Raw genomic sequence first — 18,378 nt, 5'->3', positions numbered from 1 at the left:
TTGAAAAAAAAAATTAAAGAGTATCCATCACTTCAAAAAACTTTTGATATGTTGTAGGGCATGTTATTTTAAGCAATTTTGTTGTTAGTGATCTCTCAGATAGCTGTTGCTAGGCACATTCCGTCTTCACTGAGGAGCTGACTACGGAGGGAGACACACCCCCTCTCACTCCCTGCTCTCATCTGTTTACCACATGGCTCAGTACTCCAGCACTCATGTGCTTCCAGGAGTACTAACTAATGTAGTAACCAAATAACTACACTCTTATCTCTCCTTCAGCTTTCCCTACACAGACACAAGCTGCAGATTGATCACAGCCCCCCTTTCCTCTATTCCCTTACACTCCACAGCAGGAGTGGCAGGAGAGGAGAGACTCCAAGTCTTCAAGCTGTCCCCTCTTGTGCTGTACTAAAGTTTAGATAGATAGATAGATAGATAGATAGATAGATAGATAGATAGGAGCTAGATGGATATTAGATAGATAGATAGAAATGAGGAACTAAATGAGGACCGAGAGGCAAAATACTTTGAGGAATGATTTTCAGGGACACCTGGAGCAGAATTATGTTTTTTAGAGTTTTTTTTGCTCAGAATGACGGTTACACTTTAGAGGTATTTTTTTCAACCACAGTGCAACAATATACTGCAGCCAGCCTCTATTGTAAGGCAAAAATTGTAGAATACTTTTTAAGAAGTTAATATTGTATTTATCATCTGAAAAATATAAATGTATTTTAAACATAACCATGGTTTGTTACTTACAATGTCATTTACTATATCTCGTAAACCTCGCACAATCAGTATACAGGCTAAAGGAATCACAATAATGAAGGTCGGCTGCGTTTGAATCTGTGGAATACTCTAAGAAAAATGAAAAAAGGCAAAAGTTAAGAAATTTTACCAAATAACAGGCTCTCTTTTAGGCATGCTACAAACAGCATTTATTTTTAGACCTATATACTACAGATTCTTATAGACATATAAAGAAGAGGCAAGGCAGTGTAAAGGCCAGTCCTCATGACATAGCAAGGAGGAGGTGAAGTTGGGAAGTTAAGTGAGGAGGCGTTTTGAGAGGTTGTCGATACACTGTTCACTGTTGTTTGGGTACAAGGTGGCACTTGGAATGGAAAGAACGCTTTTCAGTTTTTAGAGGACAAATATAGCTTAAATACTTTTCATGTGTCAAGATGCATTTAGAAAGCTCTAGTGATACCAAAACAGAGGAGTTCCCATTACAAGAGACACTGATCGGCAAGAGTTTACTGATTAGTACTGATCACCAGTACACACACAAGATTGCTTGTGCACATGCAAATACTATAGTACTTCTTTCTTCATAACATAAAGAGACAAAAAAGGAGCAAATGTTAAACAGTAAGATGTTGCTGATCAGCAAGATATCAGCACTCAATTGTTGCAGCAGGCACACAAGATGGCTTGTGCAAGTATAAAATCTTTAGTTCAGACAAAAAAGGGTAAAAAAGGAGCAAATGCTGATCAGCAAGATGTTACTGATCAGTGCTCAGTTGTCACAGTATGCATACAAGATGGCTTGTGCAAAAACCATAGCACAAAAAAATAACCCACTTATTTTTTTCACACATAAAAAGTGAGAAGCCATCTTCTGCTGATCACAAGATGGTTTGTGCATGTGCAAGAAAAATAAAAGTGCTGTACTAAAAATTTCCTGTAGCAAAAAAGTATACACCCTATAGAGGGTGACTGATCTGCTCTTGGTGGTCACAGGACACACAAAATTGACCAAAAGAAAAACCACTCCTGTATAAAAAAAAAGAAATGCACAGAAGCTGAGCAGTGATGCAAGGCAGTGATCATTGCACCCAGGGACGTAGAGCAGGGAGAAAAAACTGACAAACAAGCACACTAGCTCAGCATCACAGGATGCACACAGGGAAGGGTTTTCCCTGGCACATTGGGCCAGAAAAAAATGTAAATCCGATCACACAGAAGGGAAATCTTATAACAGCAGCAATGGAGGATTGCAATGGTGGTGCCTAGAAAGTTGCTACAAGCAATTCTAGAAGGTCAAAGAGGGTGAGATACAGGGGTAAAACGATCACAGTTGCAGAGTTTGTGGTCGCAGGTCACAGGGCCCATGGGCAGGCAAGGGTTCGCATCTACCAGGTCCCTAAAGAGGGACAGATATCAGCGCATGCGCCACACTACCTAGGGTGAGTTGTCAGCGTAGTGTGGCGCATGCGCAGATGAATGCGGGGACCTTGCGGCCGGCACTGCTTCATCTGCGCATGTCTGTGCGCACAGCACAAGCGTTGCTGACCACGCAGGTGCGAGAATGCCAGACACGGTCAGCGACGAGTTGCGGCAAGCAGGCGGGACGTGAGTAGGTGACGTCAACAGTAGAGCTGAGTAAGGGGGCGTTCAAATGAAGACGAAGGGCGGATGAGGGGCGGTAATATTGTATTTGAAAATGAGACACTGAGGAGACGTTTCCCGAGGGTGGGGGGGAATATACTCCTCTTCAACCCAGCCCATTTGGCGACTGGAGTAGTCACACTGCATAGGTCGTTCAAGGTAAAATATAAGTTACCTTTTTCTCTGTAAAGCCGATTCTTGCGACAAAAGATGTTTAGCAGTGTACATGCAATGCTCTATGGTGGGCTAAAATCGGTGTCTCCTGGTGACAGGTTCCCTTTAAGGGGTTGTAAAATGGGTTAGTGTTTGGAGGATGAAACATGATTCAGTAGAATTCAATGGATTATCAGAATTGCATCTGTAGAAATTGAGGTTTTTTGTTCACACTGCTGGAGTACTCAAGCAAAACTAAGTTTTTAACACACTAAAATATTTATAATAGACATATGAACAGGGTTAAGTTTTTAAGGTTTATGAACATTTATTAGCTGAATGCAAAATTGTCAACAAAGTAGAGAAGCTGCTGCAGTATTGGGAAGATACATAATACATTACAAGGTTTTATGTAATACCTTGAATGACTAGAGGAACTGCAAGTTAACCCTATCCAAAAAGGCACAGAAAAGTACATGAGCATTGACAAAAAGAGGGAAATATTACCTGTAATAATAGAACAAATGTGAAGTATATAACATGGGCTTGATGAAACTGTTCGTACAAGTTCAGAGGTATGAAATTCAGCAAGTTGTATTTGGAGGTCTTGATTACATTATTCTGTAAAAACGCATTAAATGGTCCATCTTTAGCATATTCATAAACTCCTTCTACACGGCAATACACATTTAATTCACATATACTATACTCCACTGGTATATACAAAACAATTTAATACATTAATAAACTGCAATTAATTTTAAGATTCTATAATCATTTGTTACATTTTACTTCATACATACACTAAGTAAACAGTATGTATGGGCTTTCATAAAACACCATAAACAGTTATACAGATGAGAAAATAAGTATTTTATTCACTGATGATTTAGGAAGTTTTCCCACCTACCAAGAATGGAGAGATCTGTATTTTTTTCCATCATTTTTTTCCATAAAATCATATTGGGGCAGATTTACTTACCCAGCCCATTCGCGATCCAGCGGCGCATTCTCTGCGCTGGATTCGGGTTCGGCCGGGATTTATTAAGGTAGTTCCTCCGCTGCTGCGCTGAAGAGCATCGGAACGCAATGGAATACACCGAGCCGGGCTGAGTGAAGCTAAGTGCAATTTTCGCGACACATTTTTGCGGCGGTTTTTCCGAATCCGTCGGGTTTTCGTTCGGCCCTGCCCCCCCATTTCCGTTGCGTGCAAGCCGTGCGGCAAAATCCCGGGGTAATTCAGGGGAAATCGGCGCAAATCGGAAATATTCGAGTAACACGTCGGGAAAACGTGAATCGGGCCCTTAGTAAATGACCCCCATTGTGTTAAGAACACCTGACTTACAGACAACCCCTAGTTCAGTGGCGTAACTAGGAGAGACAGGGCCCCCCAACCAGGCTACTGCATGGGGCCCCCCTTGCCACTTAAAAAAATATAGATATTAGTATACTCACACATATAAATACACTCATGTGCATATACACATACATACAATGCCATATGCAACATACTCACATACAGTGTATACAGACACCATATACACATCACATATACTGAATATATAGATCACATTGAATGTTATATACATATTATGCTGGACATGTGCAGTACAATATAGATATAATGGTGCTCATCCTCCATTCTTTATTGTGTCAGTTCGAATGACGGGGCCCCCTGACACTACAGGCCCCATAGTGTCTGCTATGACTGCTACCGCTGTAGTTACGCCCCTGCCCTAGTTACAAACGGACCTCTGGTAATTGGTAATTTACTGTACTTTAGCCCTAGGCTACAATGAACAGCTGTGACAGTTATCATAAGGTGTCTGTAATTAAGATTTATTGTTAATCATGGTTCTTATGACAATCCAACATTTTTTAAAATCCAATTGTCGCAAAGACCAAAAAAATTCTGTCTGGGGTTATAATTATTAAATATACAGTCCCGACTTACATACAAACTCAAATTAAGAACAAACACAACCCGAGGACTGCCTGGTAATTTACCCCCTTATCACCGACACTAGTTTTCAGCTCAATGACCAGACTCGATTTTTCAAATCTGACATGTCTCACGATAATTGGTTATAACTTCGGAACGCTTTAACATATCCGGGTGATTTTGAGAATGTTTTCTCGTGACACATTGTACTTCATGTTAGTTATAAAATTTAAGTGATAAGTTTTGCGTTTCGTTCTGAAAAAAGTGAACATTTGGCAAAAGTTTGTAAAAATTCTTCATTTTCCAAGTTTGAAATGTTCTGGTTTCCAGACAAGATGTAAAACTACCCAAAAAGTTTGATAATTAACATTTACAGAATGTCTGTTTTATGTTGGGATGATATTTTATGCTTCCGGTCATTTTTCTATGTTATGAGGCGCAGAACTTTAGGTGCGATTTTTCTTATTTTCAATTGCCAAAACTCACATTTTGAGGGACAACTCAGCTTTCAAGTGACTTTGAAAGGCCTAAATAATAGTAAAACCCCATAAATTACCCCACTATAGAAAGTTCACCCCTCAACATATGTAAAACAACTTCTATTAAGTCTATTAACCCTTTAAGTGTTTCACATGGGTTAAAACAATACGGACCTGCGATTTAGAAACTATAGAATTTTTTTGGAAAATACATTCATTTAGGCCTAAACGGACATTTTCAGAATAAATGAAATGATGAAACGCACTGCAACGCTTGATGCCCAATTCCTCCCGAGTGTACTGATACCCCATATGTGGCGGTGTCCTGCTGTATGGGCGCATGGCCGAGTATAGAATGGATGGAGGCGCCATTCACAGCAGATTTGTATTGTCACATTGTACGACCTATAATTTTTTTTTTTTTTTGGTAATGCGAACATATGAGGGCTTATTTTTTATGGGATGAGATACAATGTATAGATAATTTATTTTGGGAGTCTAAAGCTTATTCATGAGATTTTATTAACTATTTCAAGGGGGACAGAAACAAAATCATCAATTTTTATTTTGGATTGTTAGCATTTTTTTCCCCCGCTCACCGTAATGTAAAAATAATATTTTCTCTGTATTCTCAAACTACGATTGCGGTGATACCTCTTTTATATAGTTTTTCTTATTTTTGCTCAATTTTCCTGAGCAAAACCAATATTAGAGAAAATCGCCATGTTTTTACTATTGACAACTTTTCATGGCCATTCTGTATTTTTCTGTTGTCGGATCTGGTTGAGGGCTTATTTTTTGCGAAAACAGTTGTTCTTTTCAGTCGTATCATATTAGGGAACGTAACTTTTTTTGATCACTTTTTAGAACATTTTTTGTGATGGTGTTTGATGAAAAATTGTATATTATGGGAAGTTTTTCGAGTTTTTTTTTTACGTAGTTTACCGAGCGAGTTCAATATTGATATAGATTTATTGTACAGATTGATACGGACGTGGTGATACCAAATATGTACGTGTTTTTGTGTTTTATTTACTTTATTTGCATTTTATGTGTTACTGGGGAGATTTTGGAACTATTATTTTTATTTATTTATTTAATTATTGTGAGGAACCTGCAGGTATTGTCTTGGTCATCAAGCCCCCCCCATCCCCCAGCCTCAGTAAATTAAAGGGCACCTACCACCACAAATCTACCTATAAAGGTAGATTGGGTGGTAGGTGGATCATTGGGACGTGAGGATAGCCCTTTTAAGGGCTAATCCTCACGTCCCTGCACTTTTTTGAGAACTTTAATTTGATATTTATTCAAATGTACTTATGTGGCTACCGGGGCGTGGAGTAGCCGCTTATGAGATTACACGAGGCGGCTACTCCACGCCCCGGTAGCCACTTTACTCCTCCTACTCACCCATCTTCGGCGCGCAGCTCCGCGTAGCTGCGCGCCCTCGTCCGGCGAGCCTGCCGTCTGCGCATGCGCAGAAGAGCAGGCCCGCGCCTGCGCGGTCACAACTCCGAAACAGGCGCGGGCCTGCTCTTCTGCGCATGCGCAGACGGCAGGCTCGCCGGACGAGGGCGCGCAGCTACGCGGAGCTGCGCGCCGAAGATGGGTGAGTAGGAGGAGTAAAGTGGCTACCGGGGCGTGGAGTAGCCGCCTCGTGTAATCTCATAAGCGGCTACTCCACGCCCCGGTAGCCACATAAGTACATTTGAATAAATATCAAATTAAAGTTCTCAAAAAAGTGCAGGGACGTGAGGATTAGCCCTTAAAAGGGCTATCCTCACGTCCCAATGATCCACCTACCACCCAATCTACCTTTATAGGTAGATTTGTGGTGGTAGGTTCCCTTTAACCTAATTGAGCCAGCTTGTTGACAAAACCAGCATGTGGCCGGGCTTCAAAGACCTATACAGACAAACCGACTCCAGGCATCACCCCCCCCCTCGTCAAACAAAGAGCCATTAAAATTTTTGAATCACCAGGTTGAATAGAGACACTTATGAAGTTATGGTCCATCTCACCAGAACACCAAATACATTTTTGGATTGGTTATCCTCCATAAATCATAACAACCCATTGTTCATTGCTCTAGGATACTCAGATCCCAAGATATCAATATCTCTGGATAGGACCATAGCAAATGGGTCAGGTTTGGTATCAATGCGATCCTAGGATTCACTCGGATCCAATGATACCAGAACCATGACCCTAGGACTTCCCCTGGGGTAGATGTGGCTTCTCCAGGGCTCTGGATGTAATATCAGGTAGGAGTGACCATTGACCACACCTTTAGGGTGGACAGAGGTGTGTCCACACCTGATATAATCGGGCACCATTGAAGGGGCCGGTTGTCTTTGTCCTGGGGGAAACTAACATCAACTAAGCGCAGGGAGGATTTAAAGGTGTGGACTATCCATCCCCATTAGGCCACACACAAAGGTAACTAACTAACTAACCAAACTGCTTAGACTTGTAGTGCTACCCATGTAATTTGTGCTCTGATTACTGTATATATCTATTGTGTGTACTGTATTGTCTAGTGTGCCCTTAAGGCAATTAAGTTAGGGGTAAAAGTTAGGGGATTTTTTGAGCCAGGCGCCAAAAATGTGCATAGGTAGGGAGCGGTGTAGGGAGTGGGATGGAGTTGCAGCGTCGAACCCCGGAGCTGGACCGTGGTCCAGAAGGTATATGAGAGTCGGAAAGAGAAAAACGGGGTTAGTGGATAGACGCGCTACATCCGAATGAGGGTAATTAGGGTTTTTTTATTGATTAGTATTGTGACAACGCATTTCAACACCGTAACGGTGTCTTCATCAGGTCTAAAAACATTATAGGTAGGTTACAAAGACAAAAGACAAAAGCAGAAAACATATAACAAAGCATAATTAGTAAAATTAGTATAAATGGTTTGGTTAATGTAATTAGTAAAAAGTTAGTAAAAAATGGAAATAGATATTAAATACAGATTGGTTATAGACAATAATAGTATAATGAGAAAAATAGTATAATGAGAAAAATACAATGGAGGATATAAATTGGACATATAAAAGTGAGATAAATAAAGATGATGCATAATAGTTGCAAAATAATGATATTGTTGGTACATGAATCATTGGTTAATTGATACATCATTAATAAGTATAGTAACACTTAATATTTGAAATTCAGTAATTTTTACATAGATGAAATGAATGAGGTAGTTGAATAAATTGAATGGAGTTAAGGTGCAGATGAAAGGGTGCATAAGAGATTGAATAATTAAATGATTAAATAAATAAATGGTTGGGTGATTAGATAGGGTTGTATGATCAATTGGATGATTGGATTAAATAGACTGTATGTGAATGGATGATATATAGATGATCAGGAGAGAAGTGTTGCTGAGGTGTAGGTATTATCATGAGAGTTACCTGCAGGGAGGGGGGGGGGGGAACCGGGTGAGTGGCAGAGCTATGCTGCCTAATGTCCAGCCTGGGGAGAAATGGACAGGAAAATTCAAATAAGGAAGTTGGGAATATAGAGGGGAAGAGGTTGTATGTGAGAACGGGAGGTGACTTACTATGTCCAGGTGCCGCGGGTCGGGAGCCGTCTATGGTAGCTCTGGTTCGGGTCACGCAGGAGATGCTATGTTGCGTGCTGGCACTGGCACGAGAGGACGGAGCGCGCGCCAAGGGAGACACGCTGTATTTATTGACAATGGGATGAGTAAGAGGTAGTGCGCAGGCGCCAGTCCCAGACACAGTGTATAGCAGATGCCGTGATGCAGTACTGCTGAGTGGATGAGTATTATGGATGTGTGGATGAATGTGATAATGTGTGGTGTAGTAGAGTAAGGGCAGTTTGGCTGAGAATAAATTAGAATGAGGTGCATATATTAGAATGATGAAATGGAATGGGGTGAAATGAAACAAATGGATCGTTGGGTATTATTGAGTCTGTTAGAAGTTGATTGAATGGAGCAAGAATAGATAGATGAATAAGTGAATTAGTAAATTAATTAAATGAATTAAATAAATGAAATTAATATATTAATAAATTGATTGTCATGAGGTGATGGTATTATGTAGATAAAATCATATGGCACATATAGATAGTGTGTCAACATATGGGGTAAAAAGAACGCGTATGGGATGGAACCATTTCATAAATAATTAATTAATTAATTGGATGGTGACTGCAATAATAAGTGATGTTAAAAGCATAGATAAACGAATACAAATATACATATATACACATTTTAGAATTAAGAGTTAACAGTTTAGAGATTGTATAAATATATAAATAAATAATAATAATAATAAAAAATATAAATAAAGAAATAAAATAATAAAAAAAACTTGGCAATGGACCTTTTGCCCCTTTCCATGGTGTGCAAACGATGTACAGAGTCCCAGAGTCTAGGGGTTGGGGTTTGAGGTTAAAATGATGTCTCGACCATATCGTTTAATCCTGCGGGTGAAAGGGTGTTCAATTTGTAAATCCAATAGGATTCTCGTTGGCGTAGTTTCTGGAATCTGTTGCTGGTGGTGGTGGGTATTTGTTCGATCGGGGTGATCCTGATATTACTGAAGTCCTTGTCATGTTTTAGTGCGAAATGGCTCGAGACACTATGTTTGAGAAAGCCATTGGTGATGTTGGATCTATGGTTATTCATTCTGATGTGAAGTTCCTGGGTTGTTCTGCCTATGTATTGGAGGTTGCATGGGCATTCTAAGAGGTAAATGGTGAAGGATGAGTGGCAGTTGAGAAATGAGAGCATCTCAAAATTCTCGCCGGTAGTGGTTGAGCTGAAAGTTTTTCTTCTGTGTTGGATGTTCGCACAGCAAAGACATCTAGTGGAGCCGCATTTGAAAGATCCTTTCAGAGTTAAAAAAAGTGGCTGGTTGGGATTTGCATGTGGTTTTGAGTTTGCTGGGGGCAAGTATGTTGCGGAGGGTTCTGGCTCTCCTGAAGGTGACAGATGGTCGATTGGGCAGGGAGAGTTTGAGGTGAGGGTCACTTAGTAGGATGGGCCAGTGTTTTTTCATGATTTGTTTTATACTGCTATGGCTGGTGTTGTATGTGGTTATGAAGTTGAGTGGGGGTTTTTTTGGTTGGTGTAATGTTGGTTTGCTTGTTTGGAGGCATTGATTTTGAGTGAGAAAAAGGGTTTTGGTGAAGGCATCTTGAACTAGTTTTTTCGGATAATGCTCGTCTTTAAAACGTTGTTTAAGGACTTTGGCTTGGGTGATGAAGGTGGTGGTGTTCGAGCAGTTTTTTCTGATTCGTTTGAATTGACCGTATGGGATATCTCGAGCCATTTCACACAAAAACATGACAAAGACTTCAGTAATATCAGGATCACCCCGATCGAACAAATACCCACCACCACCAGCAACAGATTCCAGAAACTACGCCAACGAGAATCCTATTGGATTTACAAATTGAACACCCTTTCACCCGCAGGATTAAACGATATGGTCGAGACATCATTTTAACCTCAAACCCCAACCCCCAGACTCTGGGACTCTGTACATCGTTTGCACACCATGGAAAGGGGCAAAAGGTCCATTGCCAAGTTTTTTTTATTATTTTCTTTATTTATATTTTTTATTATTATTATTTTTTATTTATATATTTATACAATCTCTAAACTGTTAACTCTTAATTCTAAAATGTGTATATATGTATATTTGTATTCGTTTATCTATGCTTTTAACATCACTTATTATTGCAGTCACCATCCAATTAATTAATTAATTAATTAATTATGAAATGGTTTCATCCCATACGCGTTCTTTTTACCCCATATGTTGACACACTATCTATATGTGCCATATGATTTTATCTACATAATACCATCACCTCATGACAATCAATTTATTAATATATTAATTTCATTTATTTAATTCATTTAATTAATTTACTAATTCACTTATTCATCTATCTATTCTTGCTCCATTCAATCAACTTCTAACAGACTCAATAATACCCAACGATCCATTTGTTTCATTTCACCCCATTCCATTTCATCATTCTAATATATGCACCTCATTCTAATTTATTCTCAGCCAAACTGCCCTTACTCTACTACACCACACATTATCACATTCATCCACACATCCATAATACTCATCCACTCAGCAGTACTGCATCACGGCATCTGCTATACACTGTGTCTGGGACTGGCGCCTGCGCACTACCTCTTACTCATCCCATTGTCAATAAATACAGCGTGTCTCCCTTGGCGCGCGCTCCGTCCTCTCGTGCCAGTGCCAGCACGCAACATAGCATCTCCTGCGTGACCCGAACCAGAGCTACCATAGACGGCTCCCGACCCGCGGCACCTGGACATAGTAAGTCACCTCCCGTTCTCACATACAACCTCTTCCCCTCTATATTCCCAACTTCCTTATTTGAATTTTCCTGCCCATTTCTCCCCAGGCTGGACATTAGGCAGCATAGCTCTGCCACTCACCCGGATCCCCCCCCCCCTCCCTGCAGGTAACTCTCTATGATAATACCTACACCTCAGCAACACTATCACTCTCTCAGCAACACTTCTCTCCTGATCATCTATATATCATCCATTCACATACAGTCTATTTAATCCAATCATCCAATTGATCATACAACCCTATCTAATCACCCAACCATTTATTTATTTAATTATTTAATTATTCAATCTCTTATGCACCCTTTCATCTGCACCTTAACTCCATTCAATTTATTCAACTACCTCATTCATTTCATCTATGTAAAAATTACTGAATTTCAAATATTAAGTGTTACTATACTTATTAATGATGTATCAATTAACCAATGATTCATGTACCAACAATATCATTATTTTGCAACTATTATGCATCATCTTTATTTATCTCACTTTTATATGTCCAATTTATATCCTCCATTGTATTTTTCTCATTATACTATTTTTCTCATTATACTATTATTGTCTATAACCAATCTGTATTTAATATCTATTTCCATTTTTTACTAACTTTTTACTAATTACATTAACCAAACCATTTATACTAATTTTACTAATTATGCTTTGTTATATGTTTTCTGCTTTTGTCTTTGTAACCTACCTATAATGTTTTTAGACCTGATGAAGACACCGTTACGGTGTTGAAACGCGTTGTCACAATACTAATCAATAAAAAAACCCTAATTACCCTCATTCGGATGTAGCGCGTCTATCCACTAACCCCGTTTTTCTCTTTCCGACTCTCTTAAGGCAATTAAATATAAAATCTAATCTGTGTTGCTCTTTTATCTCGATCACGAATCTCACGTCCGGGTTTCTCGCTTATATACCTGCTACCGGGTTGGTTCCTCACCCTATATAATCCCGTTACGGACCGGGCTTAAATTAAAGGAGAACTGGTGGCAGCATAAGGCTGATAATATTCTGTCTCACTGCGGCTAGTGAGAGGGATCTTATAGCCATTCAGGGATTTGATTTAGGGTTGTGCCATATCCGGAAGTTGTGTGGACAACTTTAAATCACTTCCTGCGCCTCTCAGAACCCGTGCGTTCTGGGAGTGTCTGTAAAAGGATAACTGAGTGACCTTACGTACCCTTCAGGGGTCCGGAACGTCGCGGTTTCCTTCACATTGGTGGCAAGCGGTGGGATAATCGAGATAATAGTGTTTGATTGTGTAATCCATACTCTCAAATACTAAAGATTGCCAACAGCAGAGTTTGTGTTGGGATCTTAAGACCAATTCAGCACTAGACACAAGCAGAGTGCAATTACAGTAAGGTGTGAGGTACATCAAGTTGCAGTTCTTTGTTAGTTACCAACAGCTGTGATAATGGCCGGTAGGAACAAAGGCAGGAAGAATGCTGCCAGTGCTGTGGACATTACAGAGGACGAGGCAGTACCGCAGTTGGACCAGGAAGAGGTGGGGGGCGCTATTGTTCAAGGCGAGGGGGAGCTCTGCCCAGACTCCCCAAGGAGTCAGTCACCAGTGGTCAGTCCCACATTGGACCGCCCACCCACATGGTCTGATGGGCTCGGCGGCCATCTTGCAAGCTGCCTTGTCCAGTTTACAGGTGGGGAACCATGCTGCATACGAGACCCTCATGGCTGCTGCAGAGCAGCGAGAGCGAATGGAAGCAGAGGCGGCAGAAAGGCGAGAGCGAGCAGAGGCTACAGAACGGCAGGAGCGAGTGGAAGCAGAGGCCGCAGAAAGGCAACGGGAGCGTGAACACCAGCTACAGATGCTCCAGCTACAACAGTCTGCTCCTGCTAGTCCAGTGTTGCCGGAGAACCATGTCCCAAAGCTGCGGACTGAGGACTTTCCCCTGCTGGATAAAGGTACTGACTTGGACACTTTTTTGCTGGCTTTTGAAAAAACTTGCCAACAGTACCATGTGCCTGTGGACCAATGGGTTCGGTACCTTACCCCTCGTCTCAGAGGGAAGGCCCTGGAAATATTCGCCTATTTGTCTAGCGAGACCACCCTGACTTATGAGGATATCAAGCAGGCTCTGGTCCATCAGTACAACCTAACCCCTGAGAATTACCGGAAGAATCTCCGGAGTTTGCAGCGGGGGTCTGCTGACAGCTGAACTGATCACATGAGGGCTCTTCTCCAAGCAGTGGACCAGTGGACCTCAGGACTGGACTTACCACCTTCCAGCAGCTGAAGGAGCTAATCGCCATCGAGCAGTTTTTGTGGAATTGCCTGGAGGAGTTACAGCAGCACCTTCGTGACCGGAAACCCAAGGATGCTTTGGAAACAGCTGGCCTGGCAGATGAATACAGCAACAACCGGACTCTGGAGACCAGGAAACCTGCTAGCTGGAGAGGGGGTAAGAAGAACACCATCCCTGTTACCCCTGCCCCTGCAACCAAGGGGGCACCTGCCCATACTCCCCTCTTCACATCAGTGGGCGAAAACCATCTGTGTCATTTCTGCAGACAACCAGGACACTTCAAGGCCATTTGTCCACAGCGCCAGAGAGGCCCAGGACCGTCCCTGACACCATCTCCTGTTTTGTTTGTGGGTGGGGGTGGTGGGAGGTCCCCTGATAATTTGCAGCCCGTCAACATAGGACAGGCTAGGGCCATGGGACTGAGAGACACTGGTGCTGGATTGACCCTTGTACGGCCTGAACTGGTGTCACCACAGGATTTGATACCTGGGAAAACCCTCACGGTTTCTGGAATTGGAGGAACAGAACCGGCACTGCCCATTGCCAAGGTGTATTTGGACTGGGGTGCAGGGAGGGGCATGAGGGAGGTGGGCGTGTCACCTGACCTTCCTGTGAGTGTTCTGCTGGGAATAGACTTGGGCCGACTAGTGTCACAGTATGTGACCCCAGAATCATCAGGGACTGATCGCTCAGACAGCAATATGCAGCCGGCCGATGTAACTGTTGAGATTGATTGTTATGACTCTGATGTTGATATTGTCAATGATAATACTGATGTGTGTGACCTTCCTACTGCCAGGAATGTGGGGGTGGGTAGGGTCATGGGTCCCACTTTGCCCTTGGGGAAGGGGACCATCCAAACAGAGGGTCAGGCTACTATGGGGAGTGGCCTGTCATTCTCTGGATACCTGTTGTCCTCTGACACTCCTAGAGTAGGGAGAGACAGGGGGCTAACAGCTTCAGGGAAAAAGCTTGCAGGGGAGGACGGGAAAATACCGGGACTAGTGAAGTGCCCAGGTAAGGACTCTGTGCAGAGCTTATCCCCAACCGGACTGTCTCAGGACCGGGCCTGTCCGTCTGCCTTGGCGACTGGGTCAGAGGTGGAGAGGAAGTGGACGCTACCTGCGGTCACAGCAACCATCGCTGCTGGGACGTGCGGTCTGAGCGTTGTAGTCCCTCGGGGGCTCGCCGATTTCCTCCCTTCTGATCAAGTGGCTGCCAGGTCAGATGGAGGCCAGGAGACAGATCCGGGGGAACTGGCAGAAGACGTGGGGGTTTCTTCTACTCTTACCACGTCGAGTCAGTGGTCTCAGGAAGGAGGGCCTGTCAGCGAGGACGGGAAAGTACCGGGAGAGGTAGGTCTTCACAGCAAAGACTCGTTACATGGCCCAATCCCCAACTGAACTGTCTCAGGATGGGGCCCACCTGTCTGTCCTGGCGACTAGGTCAGAGGTGGAGAGGAAGCGGACGCTACCTGTGGTCACAGCGACCATTGCCGCTGGGACACGCAGTCGGAGCGTTGTAGCCCCTCAGGGGCTCGCCAACTTCCTCCCTTCTGATCTAGTGGCTGCCAGGTCAGATGGAGGCCAGGAGACAGATCCGGGGAAGCTGGCAGAAGATGTGGGGGTTTCTTCTACTCTTACCACGTCGAGTCAGTGGTCTCAGGAAGGAGGGCCTGACAGCGAGGATGGGAAAGTGCCGGGAGAGGTAGGTATTCACGGCAAGGACTCGCTACATGGCCCATCCCCAACTGAACTGTCTCAGGACAGGGCCCACCTGTCTGCCCTGGCGACTGGGTCAGAGGCAGTGAGGAATCGGACGCTACCTGCAGTCACAGCGACCATCGCCGCTGGGACGCGCAGCTGGAGCGTTGAAGCCCCTCGGGGGCTCGCCGACTTCCTCCCTTCTGATCAAGTGGCTGCCAGGTCAGATGGAGGCCAGGAGACAGATCCGGAGGAACTGGCAGAAGGCATGGGGGTTTCTTCTACTCTCACCACGTCGAGTCAGTGGTCTCAGGAGGGAGGGCCTGTCAGCGAGGACGGGAAAGTGCCGGTAGAGGTAGGTCTTCACGGCAAGGACTCGCTACATGGCCCATCCCCAACTGGAATGTCACAGCACCAGGTCAGTCTGTCTGCCTTGGAGACTGGGTTGGAAGCTGAGAGGAAGCAGACACTACCTACGGTCACGGCGACCATCGCCGCGGTGACGTGCAGGCGTAGCGTCGAGGCCCTTTGGGGGTCCACTGCCTTCCTCCCTTCCGACCAATTGGCTGCCAAGTCACACAGAGGCCAGGAGATCGATCCTGGGAAGCCAGCAGAAGATGGGGCAGTTGCAACAATTCTTGCCACGTCCGGCCAGGAGTTTCCGGCAGCGTTAGACGCTGACGCTTGCCTGAAAATTAAGGAGAAGCAGGTGGTAGAGTCTCCCTTGGACTCTGACTCCAAGCGGGCCTGGGACCAAGGGCGACTGTACCAGAGGACAATTCAGCAGGGTACACCAGAGGTATGGCCCAGTGACCCACATGCAATGGTACCCTGTCCAGTTTGGGCAGAGGAACCCATTGCGGATATAGAGGCTTGCCAGCAGCTCCGGGCGGACCAAAGGTCCCAGCTGTGGGCAACCCTTCACCCCTTCCGGGAGTTGCTCAGCAACCAACCTGGGAGGAACCTATTGGCAGTCCATCACATGGACCCCGGGGACCAAACCCCATCCCAGTTTTCAGCATACCGGGTGCCTCCTGAGGTGCAACAGCGCCACAGCTGGGTGACTGACGTGATGCTGAAGCTGGGTATCTCTCAGGCATAGAGAGGTAGTGAGTGGGCGCATGGGGAAACACAAAGGTATTACCCCTTAGCGCCCTCTATAGGAGGGAGGTGTGAGGAACCTGCAGGTATTGTCTTGGTCATCAAGCCCCCCCCATCCCCCAGCCTCAGTAAATTAACCTAATTGAGCCAGCTTGTTGACAAAACCAGCATGTGCCGGGCTTCAAAGACCTATACAGACAAACCGACTCCAGGCATCACCCCCCCTCGTCAAACAAAGAGCCATTAAAACTTTTGAATCACCAGGTTGAATAGAGACAGTTATGAAGTTATGGTCCATCTCACCAGAACACCAAATACATTTTTGGATTGGTTATCCTCCATAAATCATAACAACCCATTGTTCATTGCTCTAGGATACTCAGATCCCGAGATATCAATATCTCTGGATAGGACCATAGCAAATGGGTCAGGTTTGGTATCAATGCAATCCTAGGATTCACCCGGATCCAATGATACCAGAACCATGAGCCTAGGACTTCCCCTGGGGTAGCTGTGGCTTCTCCAGGGCTCTGGATGTAATATCAGGTAGGAGTGACCATTGACCCTTTAGGGTGGACAGAGGTGTGTCCACACCTGATATAATCGTGCACCATTGAAGGGGCCGGTTGTCTTTGTCCTGGGGGAAACTAACATCAACTAAGCGCAGGGAGGATCTAAAGGTGTGGACTATCCATCCCCATTAGGCCACACACAAAGGTAACTAACTAACTAACCAAGCTGCTTAGACTTGTAGTGCTACCCATGTAATTTGTGCTCTGATTACTGTATATATCTATTGTGTGTACTGTATTGTCTAGTGTGCCCTTAAGGCAATTAAATATAAAATCTAATCTGTGTTGCTCTTTTATCTCGATCACGAATCTTACGTCCGGGTTTCTCGCTTATATACATGCTACCGGGTTGCTTCCTCACCCTATATAATCCCGTTACGGACCGGGCTTATATTAAAGGAGAACTGGTGGCAGCATAAGGCTGATAATATTCTGTCTCACTGCGGCTAGTGAGAGGGATCTTATAGCCATTCAGGGATTTGATTTAGGGTTGTGCCATATCCGGAAGTTGTGTGGACAACTTTAAATCACTTCCTGCACCTCTCAGAACCTGTGCGTTCTGGGAGTGTCTGTAAAAGGATAACTGAGTGACCTTACGTACCCTTCAGGGGTCCGGAACGTCGCGGTTTCCTTCACAATTATATTATAAAAAGATTCAAGCTTATTCAAGCCTTTACAATGCAATACATTTGTATTGCAGTGTATAGTGTAAGTAACTGAGCATGCTCAGTTACATACAGTCGGGTCCTGCCAGGAAGGCAGAACCCGGCGGGGAGAGAAGCCGACAGCCTCGGATCACTCGTCGGGACCCGGGGCAGCGGCAGGAGGGATCGGATCCCCCGGTAAGCACACCAGGGGGTCCGATCCACGGGGGACACACTTGCACGCCGCGGTCATGCTTGAGTTTTTCCGATCCCGGTTGTTAGTGCCGGGTCTGGGCTGTGATATCACAGGCCGACACCGGCACCAGCGAGACCCGGTGTCACGAAATCTTCTTCTGGCGCGCGCCGATACGGCGGTCCTTAAGGGGTTAAATGGGTCTCCTTGAGATTTTGAAAAAAATTGATATATGACTGGGGAGATGTAGCAGGTTTGTGTGTGCATGAATTAAGGTTGAAAAACGGTTTGTGAGAGTTTACGTGTTAAATATATTGTTCATTTTTGTGACAACTAAATCCAGGTGTGTCTTATAGTCTAAAAAAGATAAATGATCACCTAACAACCAACAAGAGTTCTCCTTCTCTCAGATTTCTTAGTTTCCCTATAATAAGCTCCTCCTACTCTTCAGACACAAAGGTATTAATTGCATCTCCTTTACATTATTACCTCTATAAAAATTCTCCAGAAAGTCAGTCACCAGTGGCATAACGAACGCGGTGGCAGGG

General features: G+C 44.0%; 1 protein-coding gene across 1 annotated transcript in view; it reads right to left on the bottom strand.

The window, feature by feature from the left end:
- The window catches only part of LOC140066215 (phospholipid-transporting ATPase IK-like), a 1,118,040-nt gene that overhangs the window by 956,712 nt on the left and 142,950 nt on the right, over positions 1–18,378 (bottom strand). The window contains exons 5-6 of the mRNA XM_072113746.1: positions 3,055–3,168; positions 763–861 (exon numbers count right to left, since the gene is read on the bottom strand). Coding sequence (XP_071969847.1) covers positions 763–861; positions 3,055–3,168 — 213 coding nt within the window. The remainder of the gene's footprint in view (positions 1–762; positions 862–3,054; positions 3,169–18,378) is intronic.

This window comes from Engystomops pustulosus, chromosome 1, assembly GCF_040894005.1.
Source record: "Engystomops pustulosus chromosome 1, aEngPut4.maternal, whole genome shotgun sequence".
NCBI classification, from domain to species: domain Eukaryota; kingdom Metazoa; phylum Chordata; class Amphibia; order Anura; family Leptodactylidae; genus Engystomops; species Engystomops pustulosus.
The sequence above is the reverse complement of the archived record's forward strand: the minus strand, read 5'-3'. Positions and strand labels throughout refer to the sequence as shown.